At 39.0% G+C, this 17,326-nt stretch overlaps 1 protein-coding gene across 1 annotated transcript in view; it reads left to right on the top strand.

Moving 5' to 3' along the window:
* METAP2 (methionyl aminopeptidase 2) overlaps positions 1-15,958 on the top strand; it is a 31,294-nt gene extending 15,336 nt beyond the window's left edge. The window contains exons 5-11 of the mRNA XM_074941880.1: positions 6,321-6,482; positions 7,874-8,055; positions 8,149-8,243; positions 8,352-8,448; positions 10,083-10,186; positions 11,896-12,011; positions 13,748-15,958. Of these exons, the coding sequence (XP_074797981.1) occupies positions 6,321-6,482; positions 7,874-8,055; positions 8,149-8,243; positions 8,352-8,448; positions 10,083-10,186; positions 11,896-12,011; positions 13,748-14,000 (1,009 nt within the window). The 3' untranslated portion in view covers positions 14,001-15,958. The remainder of the gene's footprint in view (positions 1-6,320; positions 6,483-7,873; positions 8,056-8,148; positions 8,244-8,351; positions 8,449-10,082; positions 10,187-11,895; positions 12,012-13,747) is intronic.
* The last annotated feature ends 1,368 nt before the right edge of the window (positions 15,959-17,326 follow it).

Genomic DNA, 17,326 nt, shown 5'->3' with positions numbered 1-17,326 from the left:
CCACTGTTACTGTTAAAACGCTCCTGGAGAGCTTGTGGTGAAGAGTGCATGTGAGCTCTTCTCAGAGCTGTGTATGGGAGTGATGTCCTCATGCTAGTGTGTGCAATAAGAACAACTGAATATTAGCAAAATAGGGAAACTGATGATATGCGGTGTTGCCAAATGCATACAGCAAACTGAAAAAAAGAATATTCTCTAATCTAGGTACAGAATTTTGTTATGAAAATATGATTTTCAAGCTGACTCTGACTCTTTAAGCGTGATTTTGCACTTTTATTCTTAACCCTTGCTGTTAGATACTTCTTCAAAAATTTATTTTGGACTGGATTTTCTTATTGCGACCTAGAATGTATGTTTTGTGTGTGGAGAGTTAACTAATAGAGCAAAACAGGTTAATTGAAGTTAGGGGGGGAAATCTACCAGATGATGGATTTTTTTTTGTTTGATTTAACAGTGGCTTTGTTTTTAAGTTTTAAACTTGGCTTTTGTTAGTTCTGTCTGAAGACTTTTATCTTTACTTTCAAGGCACTTGGATTTTGAAATAACTATGTTATGGAGTTTTGAAAACAGCATGTCTGGCATCCTAAATATATTGTTTTCCCTGAATTTCAGGAAGACGTGGCAAAATGGATTTCTCTGAGCTTTTGTACATACATTAATTTGCATACAGGCTGGAACAATTTTTTTGAGGTTGAAGCTTTGTAAAACTAATTTGAAAATTTGTGACTGCAATTTTAGATTAAAGTGTATAATGAATTAAATTTTATAAATGCTGGTAGGGTATCTTAATTTAATTTTACAAAATTGATATAAATAAAAACCAAAATATTGAAAATGAAGGCCCTGATCCTGGGGGAAGAAAACACAAGCAGATATGTAACTTTACTCAAATAATCCCATTACTTCAATGGGACTACTTGTGCTTAAAGTTAAGTGTGTGCATAAATGCTTGCAGGATTAGGAACTAAAATTATATTTTTACTACTTTTGTCTTAGTATCCCAGTCTTTAGCACTTCAGAACAAAATTGCTTCAGTGTTAACAGTGAAAAGTTAAACATTCAATACATTAACAAAGTTTACTGTGCATTTGTACAGATAGGCCCAAATTTTTAATAAGAGCTGAAAGGCAGGAACCTGCCAGTAGGTGTGAGAGAGTGATTTTTCAGCAGCACCTAAATTACTTAGCAGTACAAATCCTGGTGACTTCAAACTGCAAATTCTTATGGAGGAATAGAGCCTGGCAGAAGCATTGCAGTGTTCTTGACTTGTAAAAGAAGTTCAGTATATCAGAAGATGGTGTTACTTGCTAGGATTTTTGCTTTATCAATGTTGTGTTCACATTATTCTCATAGTAATGATGTTAATGAGGTTCTGCACTTGTCTTTTCAACATAGATGAGGTTTTTAAGTGTAGGAAAAACTTTGTTACATATAAACAATTTGAGAAGATCCACCTTTACTTTCTTCCCATTTTATAGTCTTAAATTGCTGAAGGACTAGCAACAAAAATAAGTAGATTTTTAATTAAAACCCAATAATTTAAAATATTTTTTAAAAAATGTTTATCCTTCCTGTTTGACCTCACGGGCATTCAGATGGGGAGAATTTCATACCTGACTAAATATCCAGATCACTTATATGGCCTTTACAGAGTTTTGAACTTGGAGCACCTCTCAGTATGCTTTGTTTGCCACATTAACAGTATCTTGACAGGTCACTTGCGCAGCTATTAAAACTAATTGTATAACAGATTTTATATAACTAAATAAGTATTGTTTGTATTATAATAGAGTCTAGAGGTCCCTTTCCCAAAGAGCTTACAGTTTTAAGTAGACAGTATAGACAAAGGGTTGGAGGGGATGCAGCAGCTGCACAGAGAGGTGAAGTGACTTGCTCAAGCAGGCTTGTGGCCCATGTGATTAGAACCCTAGTATCCTGAGTCCAGTGCACTGTCCCCAAGACCATGAAAGATCCCAATTAGATACGCAAGCAACTGTTAAATTTTTTGTTCCATTTCTTTGAAAGACGTTTGATAATGCTCTATATGATGAGTGTTTATTTTTGTGGGTTCTTATATTGCACTCATTGCTGTGATATTTATGCATCTGTGGATAGAAAGGAAACATAACAAAAAGCTGCTAATGCAGCATTAAATTGAGAATCTAGTAGAATGGTCTGAAAAGTTGCCAGACCACACTTAACTTGTCCATTTGCATTTTGACACTTCAGTAGAATCATTACTAATCACAAAATGCTGGGCAGTGGTCCTGCGTGACAAATACAGTAAGAATATCAATCAAGTAACTTTAGCATTCGTTACACACACAGTACATAGTATTTTTGTATTGTTGCACATGTAACGAAGGACCATATATGCATACACATAAGTGGATAGTTACTGTTGCTGTGGGAACCTTATTTTCACTCAGGTCAGGAAATTCAGTCTTCATTGCAGAAGTAGCAATTGCTAGGCTAGATTCTCTCTTGTGCTGAGATTCTTCATGGCACAAGAGAGGGCACTATCAGCAGTCACAGCTTCCTGATTCTGTGGCTGGCCCACCCCAAAGTGAGCCAGCTGAAGCATCACTTCTGCTGCTCTAATTTACACCATCTGAGTAGGGACCATATGCTAGCTGAAAATCAGTGAGGTGCAGGTGTACTTCTTTCCATCTCCGCACCAGGGTGGACAGTTGGCTGTGGAGCCAGCCCTTACATCTTATTGCCACTAAGAGCTACTTTCTGCTAGGGGACTTCCTAGTCCATGGTGACACATCTCTAAATTTTTCTGTCATGACAGCATTGCCCAGCTTAAAGAAGAACTCCAGTGTTTTACTATTCGCAAAAAGAAAAGGAGTTCTTGTGGCACCTTAGAGACTAACCAGTTTATTTGGGCATAAGCTTTCGTGAGCTAGAGCTCACTTCATCGGATGCATTCAGTGGAAAATACAGTGGGGAGATTTATATACATAGAGAACATGAAACAATGGGTGTTACCATACACACTGTAACCAGAGTGATCACTTAAGGTGAGCTGTTACCAGCAGGAGAGTGGGGGGGGGAGAGAAAACCCTCTGTAGTGATAATCAAGGTGGGCCATTTCCAGCAGTTAACAAGAACGTCTGAGGAACAGTGTGTGTGTGTGTGTGGGGGGGGAATAAACAAGGGGAAATAGTTTTACTTTGTGTAATGACTCAACCACTCCCAGTCTCTATTCAAGCCTAAGTTAATTGTATCCAATTTGCAAATTAGTTCCAATTCAGCAGTCTCTCCTTGGAGTCTGTTTCTGAAGTCTTTTTGTTGAAGAATAGCCACTTTTCGGTCAGAAATCGAGTGACCAGAGAGATTGAAGTGTTCTCCGACTGGTTTATGAATGTTATAATTCTTGACATCTGATTTGTGTCCATTTATTCTTTTACGTAGAGACTGTCCAGTTTGACCAATGTACATGGCAGAGGGGCATTGCTGGCACATGATGGCATATATCACATTGGTAAATGTGCAGGTGAACGAGCCTCTGATAGTGTGGCTGATGTGATTAGGCCCTATGATGGTGTCCCCTGAATAGATATGTGGACACAGTTGGCAACGGGCTTTGTTGCAAGGATAGGTTCCTGGGTTAGTGGTTCTGTTGTGTGGTGTGTGGTTGCTGGTGAGTATTTGCTTCAGGTTGGGGGGCTGTCTGTAGGCAAGGACTGGCCTGTCTCCCAAGATTTGTGAGAGCGATGGGTCATCCTTCAGGATAGGTTGTAGATCCTTGATGATGCGTTGGAGAGGTTTTAGTTGGGGACCGAAGGTGATGGCTAGTGGCGTTCTGTTATTTTCTTTGTTGGACCTGTCCTGTAGTAGGTGACTTCTGGGTACTCTTCTGGCTCTATCAATCTGTTTCTTCACTTCAGCAGGTGGGTATTGTAGTTGTAAGAATGCTTGATAGAGATCTTGTAGGTGTTTGTCTCTGTCTGAGGGGCTGGAGCAAATGCGGTTGTATTGTAGAGCTTGGCTGTAGACAATGGATCGTGTGTGTGGTCAGGGTGAAAGCTGGAGGCATGTAGGTAGGAATAGCGGTCAGTAGGTTTCTGGTATAGGGTGGTGTTTATGTGACCATCGCTTATTAGCACCGTAGTGTCCAGGAAGTGGATCTCTTGTGTGGACTGGGCCAGGCTGAGGTTGATGGTGGGATGGAAATTGTTGAAATCATGGTGGAATTCCTCAAGGGCTTCTTTTCCATGGGTCCAGATGATGAAGATGTCATCAGTATAGCGCAAGTAGAGTAGGGGCGTTAGGGGACGAGAACTGAGGAAGCGTTGTTCTATGTCAGCCATAAAAATGTTGGCATACTGTGGGGCCATGCGGGTACCCATAGCAGTGCCGCTGATTTGAAGGTATACGTTGTCCCCAAATGTGAAATAGTTATGGGTGAGGTCAAAGTCACAAAGTTCAGCCACCAGGTTTGCCGTGACATTATCGGGGATAGTGTTCCTGGCGGCTTGTAGTCCATCTTTGTGTGGAATGTTGCTGTAGAGGGCTTCTGCATCCATAGTGGCCAGGATGGTGTTTCCAGGAAGATCACCGATGGATTGTAGTTTTCTCAGGAAGTCAGTGGTCTCTCGAAGATAGCTGGGAGTGCTGGTAGCGTAGGGCCTGAGGAGGGATAGATAGTTTTTTCTGTTCTATATATGTCAATGAAAAGCAAGGAAATACTGTGGAAATGTCACTGTTGTGTTAGTCGATGGATCTGAATTTGGTAAAGGTAGTCAAGGCCCTGTGAGGCAGGAAGCTTGATTTATTTATTTATTAGCTGAAAAAAAAAACTTGAGAGATTTCTTTGTACTTGGAGCTGTTTTTTTCCTCTGATGTATTTAAAAACTCGTTATTGGGGAGAAGGTGTAGTTAGGTGCATTTCATCGGCAGATAAGTTTCAGGACCTGTGGTTGTAAACAGCACTCCCCATTCCCACTGACTGTTTCTCTGGCTTTTTCTTTTACCTACAGACTCCCCCTCCCTCTCTTTTGGAGGGGTTTCATCCCAGGATGGAATAGGATGAGATGTTGTTGAAAGTGCTGTCTTTTCAATAGCATAAAACTGGAGTCCAAACTACTTGTCTATTTAAAGACCCCGTAGTGATATTTGTAAGAATCAGGGTGTTCTGGCTAACTTCCAGTTGTAATAATTGCAGTGTGAATTTATATAGGGTTTTTAGCCCACGAAAGCTTATGCTCAAATAAATTTGTTAGTCTCTAAGGTGCCACAAGTACTCCTGTTCTTTTTGCAGATACGGACTATGACACGGCTGCTATTCTGAAATATAGACAGAAAGTTTCTGTAGCTGAAGTATTTTTCTTCACTTCCTTTCTTGAACTGTTGTGTGACTCTGCTGTGTCCCACCCCCGAGCTGGCTGTTACAGTGATGGGAGAAGTAATACCTAAATTTCTGATGAATGATATCGAGCTGGCTGAGCCTCAACCAGATGAGGAGGTGGTGATGGGTTGGGGTAAGCAGACTGAGGGGATGACTGAGGTAATAGCCCTTTTGAGGGAGTACATCTGCCACCAGTCATCAGAGTTTGCAAGTTCTGGCTAAACATCAGACCTCAGCTTCTACTAGATGTTTATAGTTCAGCAGTAACCAGGCTGGCTTTTTACCATTTGTAATGGGGCAGAAGAATGCAACTTTACTTTCAGAAGGAGTCCTTACAAACTGTTACTCATGTCTTTCTAGCCTCAAGATTAGACTGTTGTAGTGCATTCTACATGGAGCTACGGCTTAAAACCATTTAAGGACTGAAGCTAATGGAGAACGTAGCACCTTACTTATTGAGTGGAGCATGTTGATGAGAGCACATGGCTCTGAGATCTGCACTGGGTTTATTTTAGTCTCTGGATAGAATTTAAGATGTTGATCATGACGTGTAAAGCTCTAAATGGTCTCTGACCTGCCAGTCTAAAAGATGTCACAAAAACTGTTTATTTCTGGGGTTTGGGGGAAAGTTGAGCATAAGTTCCTGGGAAACTAAAGGGGGGTTGATTTACTGGCTGACGGAGCTAATTCATTATTTGGATATGATTTTTTTCACTGCTGGATGATCATATAGGATTGTAAGTCTAATTAATTGTTTGGGTGCATAGAGTTTTTTTTAGTGGGCCTCCTGTAGTCTTTAAAACAAAAATAAGTATCTTTCATACCCCAAAGGGGCATTGAGAGTTAATTATTTAATGACTGTGTAAGCATTTTGCAATCCTCAGATCAGAGTTCTAATAAATACTGTGGTGATGACTGGTGGTGGTTTTAATTTTAACACTTGTACATCATGTTTACTTTAAAGGCGAACTGCTGCTTGGAGAACTACAAGCGATGAAAAGAAAGCACTAGATCAAGCCAGTGAAGAGATTTGGAATGATTTTCGGGAGGCTGCTGAAGCACACAGACAAGTGAGGAAATATGTTATGAGCTGGATCAAACCTGGAATGACAATGATAGAAATCTGGTGAGGATAAAGACATTTTTCTTGAAAGACACTATTATAAAAACTACATTTTGTAGCCGGGGGGTTGTCAAAATGTCTCACTTAATTTGATTGCACTTTGTATGCTCTGAGTTCAGGGTACTTTTTGGTGGGTTCTTTCAATGTCTCCCATTTATTCCTTTCATTTCCTCTTGTCTATAGAGTCCATCAGCACCATTTCTTTTGTCAGTGGAGTTCTCAGTATTGAGTTCCCATACTAACTTGACCATTGTATTTATCTGTTTCTCACTTTAGCACCTGAGTTGTATGTTTTTCGGTTCAGTGCCTCTGCTGTTCTTGTACAGAAAACTTCCTCAGGGTGCCAGGAGCAGCAGCATGTGACTCGGATAGTGGCACAAGCATCTCTTCCCAGTTCCTGCCAGCATTTCCAGTAAAATACTGTGTGTAGGAGCAGCATAGGTGCAGTCTACTGTTAGGAATGGGAAAAGAGGCACAGAGCTAGCATGTATACACATACCCCCCACAGCACTATCTTTCCTGCATATTACTGCTTCCTCACTAGCATCGTTTTCATTCTGCTCATGCTTCTGCTGGAAAAGCAAGTGCGCAATCCTCCTTCTGTGACATTCTCACCTGGGAGCTCAGAAATTAAAACTTTTGATTGTCAGGGTTAATGTTAAAAAGAAATAATTATCCAGGTAATCTTTCTTCTGAGTCTTTGGCATTTGATACTGGGATGTGGGATAAACTACAGTGATGTGAGTCACGGTTTACACCAGAGGGCTGGGATTACATGAGGGCTTGCACTGATGTAGCTGTATCACTGTAGCTAAACCAGTGGCTAAGAAAACCAGTGTAGGCAAGGCCCAAGAAAATATACATAATGCAACAAGCTTTAATTTTACCCCCTTAGCTATTAATATATGGAAATGGTATATTATTTTTTGATTGAATTACCTTTTTTGAGTAGTTGGAAAATCTGTTTGATCACATTACTAAACAGTTCTGAGACTATAAAGTCTCTGTGCTATAAGTAACTACTAAAATAAATCAATTTCATTTGCCCAGAATTTATATTGTGTCCCTGACTAGTTAAATATATTTTGCAAAGTATATTCTTTCAGATTTGAGTAAAAACATTAGGAAAACAAATTAATATGGTCAAACACAGGACTGAATTAAACAGTCTCAGAACAGATTAGAATAAAATAAGGAACTAAATCATTACTAACCGGGCTTACTTTTCGGCTCTGTACCTTTTCCTGATTGTATGTTACAAATGAAATGAAATTAAATGTGTAGGCTAATGCTTTTCTTTGTCTTGTATGTTCTCGCATTTGTAAACAAGTGCTTTAAAATTAACTCTCTTAGTACATTGTGTGATTTTAATAGAAACATCTCTCTTTTCCTAGCGAAAAACTCGAAGACTGCTCACGTAAGCTGATAAAAGAAAATGGTTTAAATGCAGGTCTTGCATTTCCCACTGGGTGTTCTCTGAATAACTGTGCAGCCCACTACACTCCCAATGCTGGAGATCCTACAGTATTGCAATATGATGATATTTGCAAAATAGACTTTGGAACACACATTAGTGGTTGGTTTTTTCCTTATGATTCCTTATGATATTGTTGGATTGTTTCATTGGATGGAAACATTGTACGAATCTAATTTCTTGTTCTGATTTCAGGTCATATTATTGACTGTGCTTTTACTGTTACATTCAATCCAAAATATGATAGACTGTTACAAGCAGTAAAAGATGCTACTAATACTGGTATAAAGGTAAACTAATTATGAAAATTAATTTTTACTGGGTTCTGAAATTTAAACACAAGCTAAATCCCTCATAATGGATCTTCAAACTTTTCTCTGTTTATCTCTTATTTTCAGTGTGCTGGAATAGATGTTCGTCTCTGTGATGTTGGTGAAGCCATCCAAGAAGTTATGGAGTCCTATGAGGTCGAAATTGATGGCAAAACATATCAAGGCAAGCTCTCTCCTTTAGAGTATGTAGAAATAGCTATCCTGGGAGTGTTTGTACAAATCCTACTTATTCCTAGCTGTTGAAGTGATCTTTGCTTGTGGAAGTATAAGTGTGTGTTACAAGTAACTTGCATTTTACATACTCATATGATCACTTTCCTCAACTGTATCCTAAAGGTGTTGTACCAATAAATTAAAAACCAGCAGGATCTTATTAAAGGGAAAAAGGCAAAATACCACATTTATTGTGAATACAGAAAGAATCATAGTAAGCAGTTAGTTACAGCTGTAACATTCCATTCAATCTCATCTTTATTCACTCATTCATTCATACAAACACACACACACACACACACAGGTTCTGCAAGGTTGTTATCATAGTAAGCAGTTAGTTATAGCTATAACATTCCATTCAATCTCATATTTATTCACACATTCACACACACACACACACACACACACAGGTTCTGCAAGGTTGTCATCATAGTTACCAGCCTTAGAGTTGCTCATGCCAAGCCACTGGCCAGGTGGCCTGGACATGAGGAGGGAGCAGGGCCTTGTCAGATGCTCATCTGATGCTCCTGGAAGTTGGTTTGCAGAATCAGACCCCAAAGTTCTCACTTTTTAGAGTCTCTTTTTATAGGAATTTCTTCCTAGGCCAGTCTGTGGGAATTGCTTCATCATGCTGTTGCTGAATCAATCAGCAGATGGCACATTCCTGACGGCTCCGTGCTGCTAGATGTTATCTTGTTCTTTGGTTCTCCCATTCTTGAGGCTGTTGGGTGGATTCCAGTCTGCCCTCCGGGGGTCCTCTGGTTATTTCCACTTGACGCCTTCTTCAGCCGATGGACACTGGATTCTTAGGCTGGCACCTCCCTGATCATTCAGTTATTATCCACACCAAGCATCCATCCACATACATCCTCTATCTCTATTTTAATCACAATTGTTAATACAACAAAAGGGCGGGGAGTCTCTGGGTGCTGTGTCTGTTGTTAGAGTATTGCTTTGAGTCTCTCTCTGTGAATTGCTTTGAGAACAGACTCTGTCTTAGAATGTACTAACGCAATTAGCAGCTTGCAAGTTTCACATACAGAGGGAGAGAAACAGTACCAAAAACCAAGAGACCTCTTAATTAGTAATACCCTGGAATTTAAACTATGGGGAATCAAACTCATTTGTGATTTTAATACAGAACTTCTTTAATATGATCCAACAAAGGAACTTTTCCCTGAATGAGTGAGAACTCACTGTTTATACTCAACAAACACTGTCAAAAGCACCACATCTGGCATTTACTGTACTCAGACATGAAAAGTGAGAACAGCCTTTCATAATTCTTGTTTGCAAAATACATAATATATATCTACTGGTTAGAATTAAGTAGTTTCCTTAAGGCCTGAATTATGACACTCATAGTAATAAAGCCATTACTCCATATATACAATAAGTTAGGATCTTGCCTGGCTGAAATTTGTACAAGAACAGAGTGATTTTCTGTTCCTTCTGCAGTATGTATGGGTCTTTCAGTTCGCTTCCAGTACTCCACGTGTGGGCTAATATCACTGGCATTGAAGGGTTAAACATCTGTTAGTGACTTACCTAATTATTTATATTTTACTTTGTTTTCTGTAATAGTGAAACCAATTCGCAATCTGAATGGACATTCAATTGGGCCATATAGGATACATGCTGGAAAAACTGTGCCCATTGTGAAGGGAGGAGAAGCAACAAGAATGGAGGTACACTGAGAGTTCTTAAGTATTTAACTCTCTTCCACTTAGTTTTCTTCTGGTGACATATTTAGAAAAGGTTATCTCTTGCATTGTCGAAGTGTGTAGTATTTGTGCCCACATGGAAAACAATGGAATTGACCTTGCTATGCATAGTACAATTTTTGTGAAATATTGAACATCATTTTGGAGTTTGGCATTTCATCTTCATGACTCCACTATTCCAGCTACCAGTCACTTTCCTGAAATTAAAGTTCTGGGATCTTGTAATAAAACGGACTTATGTTAGTTAAAATTGTGAATACATATACTTAAGTAATACTGTTAGAATATTGTAGTTTTCAGAAGGAAAACAAGAGCCAGGAATTCTAAAGTTAGAGGATGAACTTAAAATAAGAATTTGGACATTTGGAGTACGGAAGGAGGGTGGATCCAGTAGATTAGGCTGTCCAGTTTCTAGTGGAATTTTGATTATGAGGTAAAGTTGTTTTTGGAATGTGCATGGAAGATAAGAAATACAACACAAGTGTTCCTTGTTGTTGAAGTGTGTATGAGAAGGGAAGAGTTATTGTGTGCATTGATGACCCCTGAGATGTGCTTAGTAAATCTGTATTTGTGGTGAGGGTGAAGGTTTGTGCTTCATATCAGGATTTCAGAAGAGGTCATTGCAGTGTGGTGACTGGGTATAAAAAAGGTTCCTTTTATGGTAAAGAAGATGAGCATTAATATTATGTCGTCTAAGGTTGATTGGGGAACCTTAACTATAAACTAACAGACTTTGTTCTTAGTGGTCATTTAACTTTATGTATTTACAAAATTAATCCTTTCAGTGAATTTTTGCATGGGAATTATTTCTGTAGTATTATAGCTGTTCATGATGCCTTGCAAACAGAGCTGGACATGTTGCTTTTAGTTGAAAAGTTTGCTGTCTAATTTTGACAGATTCAAAACAGTTAGGCATGTTTGTAAACTGTAATCAGAGGTAAGTGTTAGCTAGGTTTGGCAGAAAGATGGGTTTTAAGAAGCATTTTGAAGGAAAAGTTGCACAAGTTAAGGAAAGTTGTTCCAAGCACAGAGGTAATAAGTATATTACATTAGGTGCCAAGCGCATCCAGTTGCAATTTTGATCTGCATCTAATTTTTAAATGGAATAACAGGATCAGAAAGCAAGGGCTTGTTTAGAAGATTGGTCCTGGGATAAGGAGCCTTTAATTTTATTTCTAGGTCCATGCTTCTAATCCAGTCATGGTCAGTAGTGATCAGGTGACTTACTATTGACAGATGTTTAGTGGCCTATGAGAAATTACTTGGGTCAGTCATGACATGTTCTCATCACAAAAAGTACCAATGCAATTGTTATCTATACTGACTTTCTTGTTAGCAGTGTAAGAAAGAGGGCAAGGATTTAACTGTCATCTTACCACTACAGATGATCCCTGCAGAAAAGGAGTAAGGAATATTTCCATGGCCAGCATAACGTTAATTAAAGAGTTATTGAAACATAGTTTACTTTAAATATTTCAGAGTTTTGAGGGTGCTGTTCAGTGAAAGAACCAATCCATGTTTAATTCCTTGTAATGTACATTTGCCTGCTGTTCATATTTTGCTAGACTTAAACTGTTAATTATACAAGAAGTTTCAACGTTTGACTACTGATTACTTTTCATGTATTTACATAATGTTCACTTGTCTTTTTTTTTTTTTTTTTTTTCTTTTAGGAAGGTGAAATATATGCTATAGAAACCTTTGGTAGCACAGGAAAGGGTGTTGTTCATGATGACATGGAATGTTCTCATTATATGAAAAATTTTGATGTTGGGCACGTGCCAATAAGGTTAGATCTGGTTTTGAAGCTCTTTTTACTGCACTGGAGGAAGCCGTCACTTTTTTTCGTTAGGGCTGGGGTACAGCAAAGCCTCTTAACTAATATCAGATCTTTCAAGGGACTTGAAAAGACTAATGTAAATGATGCTCTTTTATGACCTGCGCTGTAATATGTACGTGTATATATGTAAAAAGAAAAGGAGGACTTGTGGCACCTTAGAGACTAACAAATTCATTTGAGCATAAGCTTTTGTGAGCTACAGCTCACTTCATCGGATGCATGTAGCTCACAAAAGCTTATGCTCAAATAAATTTGTTAGTCTCTAAGGTGCCACAAGTCCTCCTTTTCTTTTTGCGGATACAGACTAACACGGCTGCTACTCTGTGTATATGTGTATATATACTCTGTGTATATGTGTGTGTACTAGACTCTGTTCGCACACACAGGATGACACAGTTCTTACCTCAGAGCTTGAAAATAGCGCAAAAAAAAAAAATCAGAAAAGGTGATGCCCTCTAAATGTAGTCTATATTCCTATCATAACATACATACATGAGAAAATATTTTTTGTAACTTCACAATTCCCCCTTCTCTCTACCCCGGATGCTTTTCTTGTTTCCTTCCGGGAGCTTCTGTGACTTATGGTTCAGTAGCACAAGCAAATCTCTTTTTGGGAACAGAGCTAGTTAAACTGTTAGTGTCGTCATCTGCTGAGGATGCTGGGATGTCTGAGTATTTAAAAATTAACAACTCAGAACAGTGCATTGACATAAAATGAAGTGCTCCAATAATTTAGGCTAACTTCCAGATTTCACTGGGATTGCATTACATGGCATTTTTAGAAATGAAACAGATAAGTATTTTTGAAGCACAGGTAATCGGAGTAACACACACAATATAGCAAGTAACAGTATGGTACACTAGATGCACAGCACTGTTTCCAGGTCTTTTTACTGCATCCACAACATTTAGTGTGGTGTATGTAGTAAGTGTCCGTGTGTTTTGTGTGTATATATGTAAAATGCATTATATGCTTTTTTGTATTAACATTAAGGTTGCAAAAGGAAAAGCTCATGTCTGTAAATACTTAAGTTTTGAAGTTGTACACTTCTTAGCTGTCTTGACAAAACAAAAATGGAAGATTATACATATTTTGGACATTTGTTACAGATTTTACAAATCATTTGACTTTCAGAAGTGAAAGTGATATTTACCGGTGTCAAAGCTTAATCCCAAATTATTTAGTAAATTAGAAACTTCAGGACGATAGACTTGGAATACTTGTTGTTTACAAAGTGAATAATTCTGTTGACAGTTCCTTTCTTGGGGGAAACCCCCCCCCCCCCCCAAAAAAAAAAACCTGTTATGCTTAATTATGTTGGCATGTAAATGAGCCTGACTAGGTTTTGAAGTTCTCCTGTTCGTCTCGCTCTCCGGAATTGAGGCGAGCTTGGTAGGCGTGAGTTCACACCTTTTCTCCTCTGCTTTGCAAACCTGAGCTAATAGGGTAGCAGCATTTCTGGTTTGTTTTGAACGCTGTATTTTTCAGTGGAAAAATAAAGTTTTAACTTTTCTCCTTGAACAGAACCTTAGGTGATGTGAAAAAGACATCAAAATCACTGGCTTTGCAGTTGTGTAAACCCCCACATTTATTTTTTTACATGGCTTTTATTTCTGTATTAAATGCTTTCTTGGTGGTACCTTTTTTTTTCTTCGCAGTTAATTCAGTGCATTCTTTCTTCTAGGCTTCCAAGAGCAAAACATTTGCTAAATGTTATCAATGAAAACTTTGGCACTCTTGCCTTCTGCCGCAGATGGCTAGATCGTCTGGGAGAAAGTAAATATCTAATGGCTCTGAAGAACCTGTGTGACTTGGGGATAGTGGATCCATATCCTCCCTTATGCGACATTAAAGGCTCATATACCGCCCAGTTTGAGCATACCATATTATTGCGCCCAACATGCAAAGAAGTTGTCAGCAGAGGAGATGACTATTAAACTCAGTGTCACCTCAACACCTTTATACTCTAGGCTTTGTTGAAACACGTTATACCAGAATTAATTTGCAACGTATTGTCTGTTTTAACAGTGGACCGATGTAATACTTTCCATGTTTGGAAAGAAAGGAATTTAATCAAAGGCAAGTCTTCTAATGTAACTAACCAAGGAAAAAGCTTTCATGCCTCTAGAAATATTTGAGAAGGTTACGTATATTTTTTTCTGTTCAGGGAAATATGTGCTATAAAGCTCAGTTTTTAGTTTGGAATGAGTTATCCATTTTGTTTTGAACATTTATGATGATAAATGCTTTTCAAATATTTATATTACCATATTCCTACTTGAATGCTTTGAATGATTACACCTGACTTCTGCACCTAAGGCCTCTATGGTATTGCCTTTTAAATTTCCTGGAATCCGTTTTGTAAAAAATAGACAAATTTTCAGATCTTAAAAACATATATACTTTTTAAAAGTCTGGTTATGACTCTGGGCAGGAGTCTGCTGGGGAACTGCTCTATTAAATAATAATAAAAAATATCCAGTTGCCATTTATTGTCTTGAAACTGGGCCTGTCCTACCATTTATGTGAAACTTGACAATCGATCATTTATTTAACAGTAGTATCTATGCTGGGAGCCAGGTCAAGGTGTATAGTATATGACAGTGCCAGCCGTTCGGGGTTTTTTTGTCGTTGAGCATGTCACTCTCCAGTCTTGAGTTTTTCTGTATTGGAACATGCTAGCAGGTACATTCTGACTGACTCCTTTGTTTTGTTTTCAGTAGGGAGGCACATCTGATATGCCTTCTTAAGCTAAATGCTTCACTTTATACAATCACCGGGCTTGCTGCCAACCTTTAATATTAAAATGTCACTTCAGATTCTTTGGTACCTGAAAGCCCCTTTTATAACATTAAATATTCGCTCATCTTCGTTTCCTGCCTCTTCAAAACACAGGCTATAAAGACTTAGGGACAGTAGTGAGGATGAAAACATTAGCTAGTCTGTAATTGAATCCTCTGCCAGATGAGCAAACTAAATTGGAGTACTTGACATTTTCTTGGTATAACAGGCATCATTCTCTCTCTGCTACAATAACTAGCTGAATCTCATTCATGTTTATTTTACTAAAACATGAGTATTTTTAGGGCTTGGACTGCAGTAGGCATAACATCACTGCCTACTTATGTGGTTCAATGTTAAAATTCTGCATAAAGTTACTGGTAACAAATATGCCAACTTGTATAGTAGTCAGCGTGAGTGCCTTAAACATACCTGCTTTGGAAAAACAGAACTCTTATCGAAGGTATGAAGATGACTGGTCTCTGGTTTATTTCAAAAACTTTTTATTTTTTTAATTTAGAAATACTACATATTTTGTTAGCTCTTCCGTTTTGGATTAAAGGGAGCTGTATATTGATCTCCCAGGACTCTGATAGATGAGCTACAGCTCTCTTGGTCCCCGGTTTTGAGGGAGGGGAGCAAAAGATGGCAAAATGTCTAAAGTCAAAAAGAAACTAGGCCCACAAAATCATCCCTGACTTTTCCATACTTTATATTTGTTGCTTATAGAAATGGGTGAAATAAACTCATTTATTTAATTCATGTTTATCTGTTTCCACTTTGGAGTCTATGTATCCTGTGAAGTATTTCCAGCTAATGGGCGGGCAGCAACATCTGCATGTGTCTGTGAACTTAAAATCACAAAATGGCATTATGCTGGCTAATGCTGTCCATACTGTACTGAGTACCTTGCAGTAGTGAAAACTGGCATTTAAAAGAATCTGTGGGATGGATGGGGTTGTGTTAGGCAGCTAAATCGTGATTTTTAAATGTATTGGCAGGACCAGAGATGGTGCCATAGACTTTTAGCCTTTGTACTAGTAACGTACCAGTAGTGGACAGCTAGCTTTATTGCTTTATTTGGGGAAAGGGTTGGGGCTGAAAGGCTTTGCCAGGTCTGCACTATAAACTTACCTCAGTAAAATTACGTCACTCAGGGGCATAAAAAATCCACACCCCTGACCGATGCAGTTACGCTGACCTAACGCCCCCAGTGTGGACTGCTGTCTTGACAGGAGGGCTTCTCCCGTCAACATAGCCACTGCCTCTCATGGAGGCGGATTAATTGTGCCGATGGGAGAAGCTCCCATTGGCATACTGGTGTCTTCACTGAAGGGCGATAGTGGCACAGCACCAGTGCAGCTGCTCCACTGTAATGTTTTAAGTGTAGATCTGCCTTTTGATTTTCCTTATACCGTTCTCATCAATTAATTTTCTGCTTGAGACTCTGCAGGCAGCCTTATGGCTTCTGGTTGTGGTTCTGTAAGTGACATCATTCTTTTTTTCTGTAGCTTCTCTAATGGATCATTTCCAGAGCAATTAAAAGCATATGAAAATAACTTTGAAATCTTACCGGGTAGGTAGTTTTCCCCCATTTCTTGTCCCAACACCCAAACATGAGGAGGGATGCAGGACACAGCTGTGCCCCTATTGGGCAGATACGGCTGCTTTTTGTTGTTGTGGCACCCTTGCTTTTTGAGCTGCATACTTCAACCAGCAGTAGTGTTGCTGAGACAGTAGGGCATGGGAGAGAAAACTCATTGCATTTTGCAGAATTAAAATTAGTTTGATAGTCTCCTTGGCCCAAAACACAAGCATGGCCCACTGCATTATGTGAGTTTCTACCACAACTGTGATGAAAGTGGATGTTAACACTACTGTGCATCCTATAGCAAGGAGCTGGCACTAAAACTGGCAAGGCACTTCCTGTTTTATTAGGCAGTGTTGCCTGGGAAACATGGCAGGCACAAGGATTATAGAGGGCTTGGAGGCTTGAGTAGAATGCTTCCTGTTTAAACACATTTTGGAACCATAGAACTGCTGGATGCTAACTGTGTATAATTAGCAGGACATAATTACACAAAGTTGTCTTTTGAAGGCCTTGCATATACTGTTTGGTAGTTTTCTGTGCACTTCACAGAATACACAAAGACAGCTCTTGACCACAAGAGCTTACAGTCTGAAGGCTAGAGTCTGCCACCAAGTTGAATAGTCCTTATTTTGGGCGTATTCCTATTGAAACCAGTGGGATACTTGCAGATACCCAAGGTACTGCTCAACTTGAGTAAGGATGGTGAATTCTGACCCTTTCAAAGAGTCCATAGTTGACCTAAAATTTCCTTGGAGACTTGCAGGTCGCATGTAGGCCTTCTGTCACATAAAATTTCAGCTCTTGCTAAGGGCTGCCACCCTGATATCTCTACTGGGAGGCAGGGGGCCACTTTTTTTAAAATAACTTTGCACTCAGTATACTCAAAGAGCA

This window comes from Natator depressus, chromosome 1 (genome assembly GCF_965152275.1).
Source record: "Natator depressus isolate rNatDep1 chromosome 1, rNatDep2.hap1, whole genome shotgun sequence".
Classification (NCBI taxonomy): Eukaryota; Metazoa; Chordata; order Testudines; family Cheloniidae; genus Natator; species Natator depressus.
This window is presented reverse-complemented; position numbering and strand designations above follow the sequence as displayed.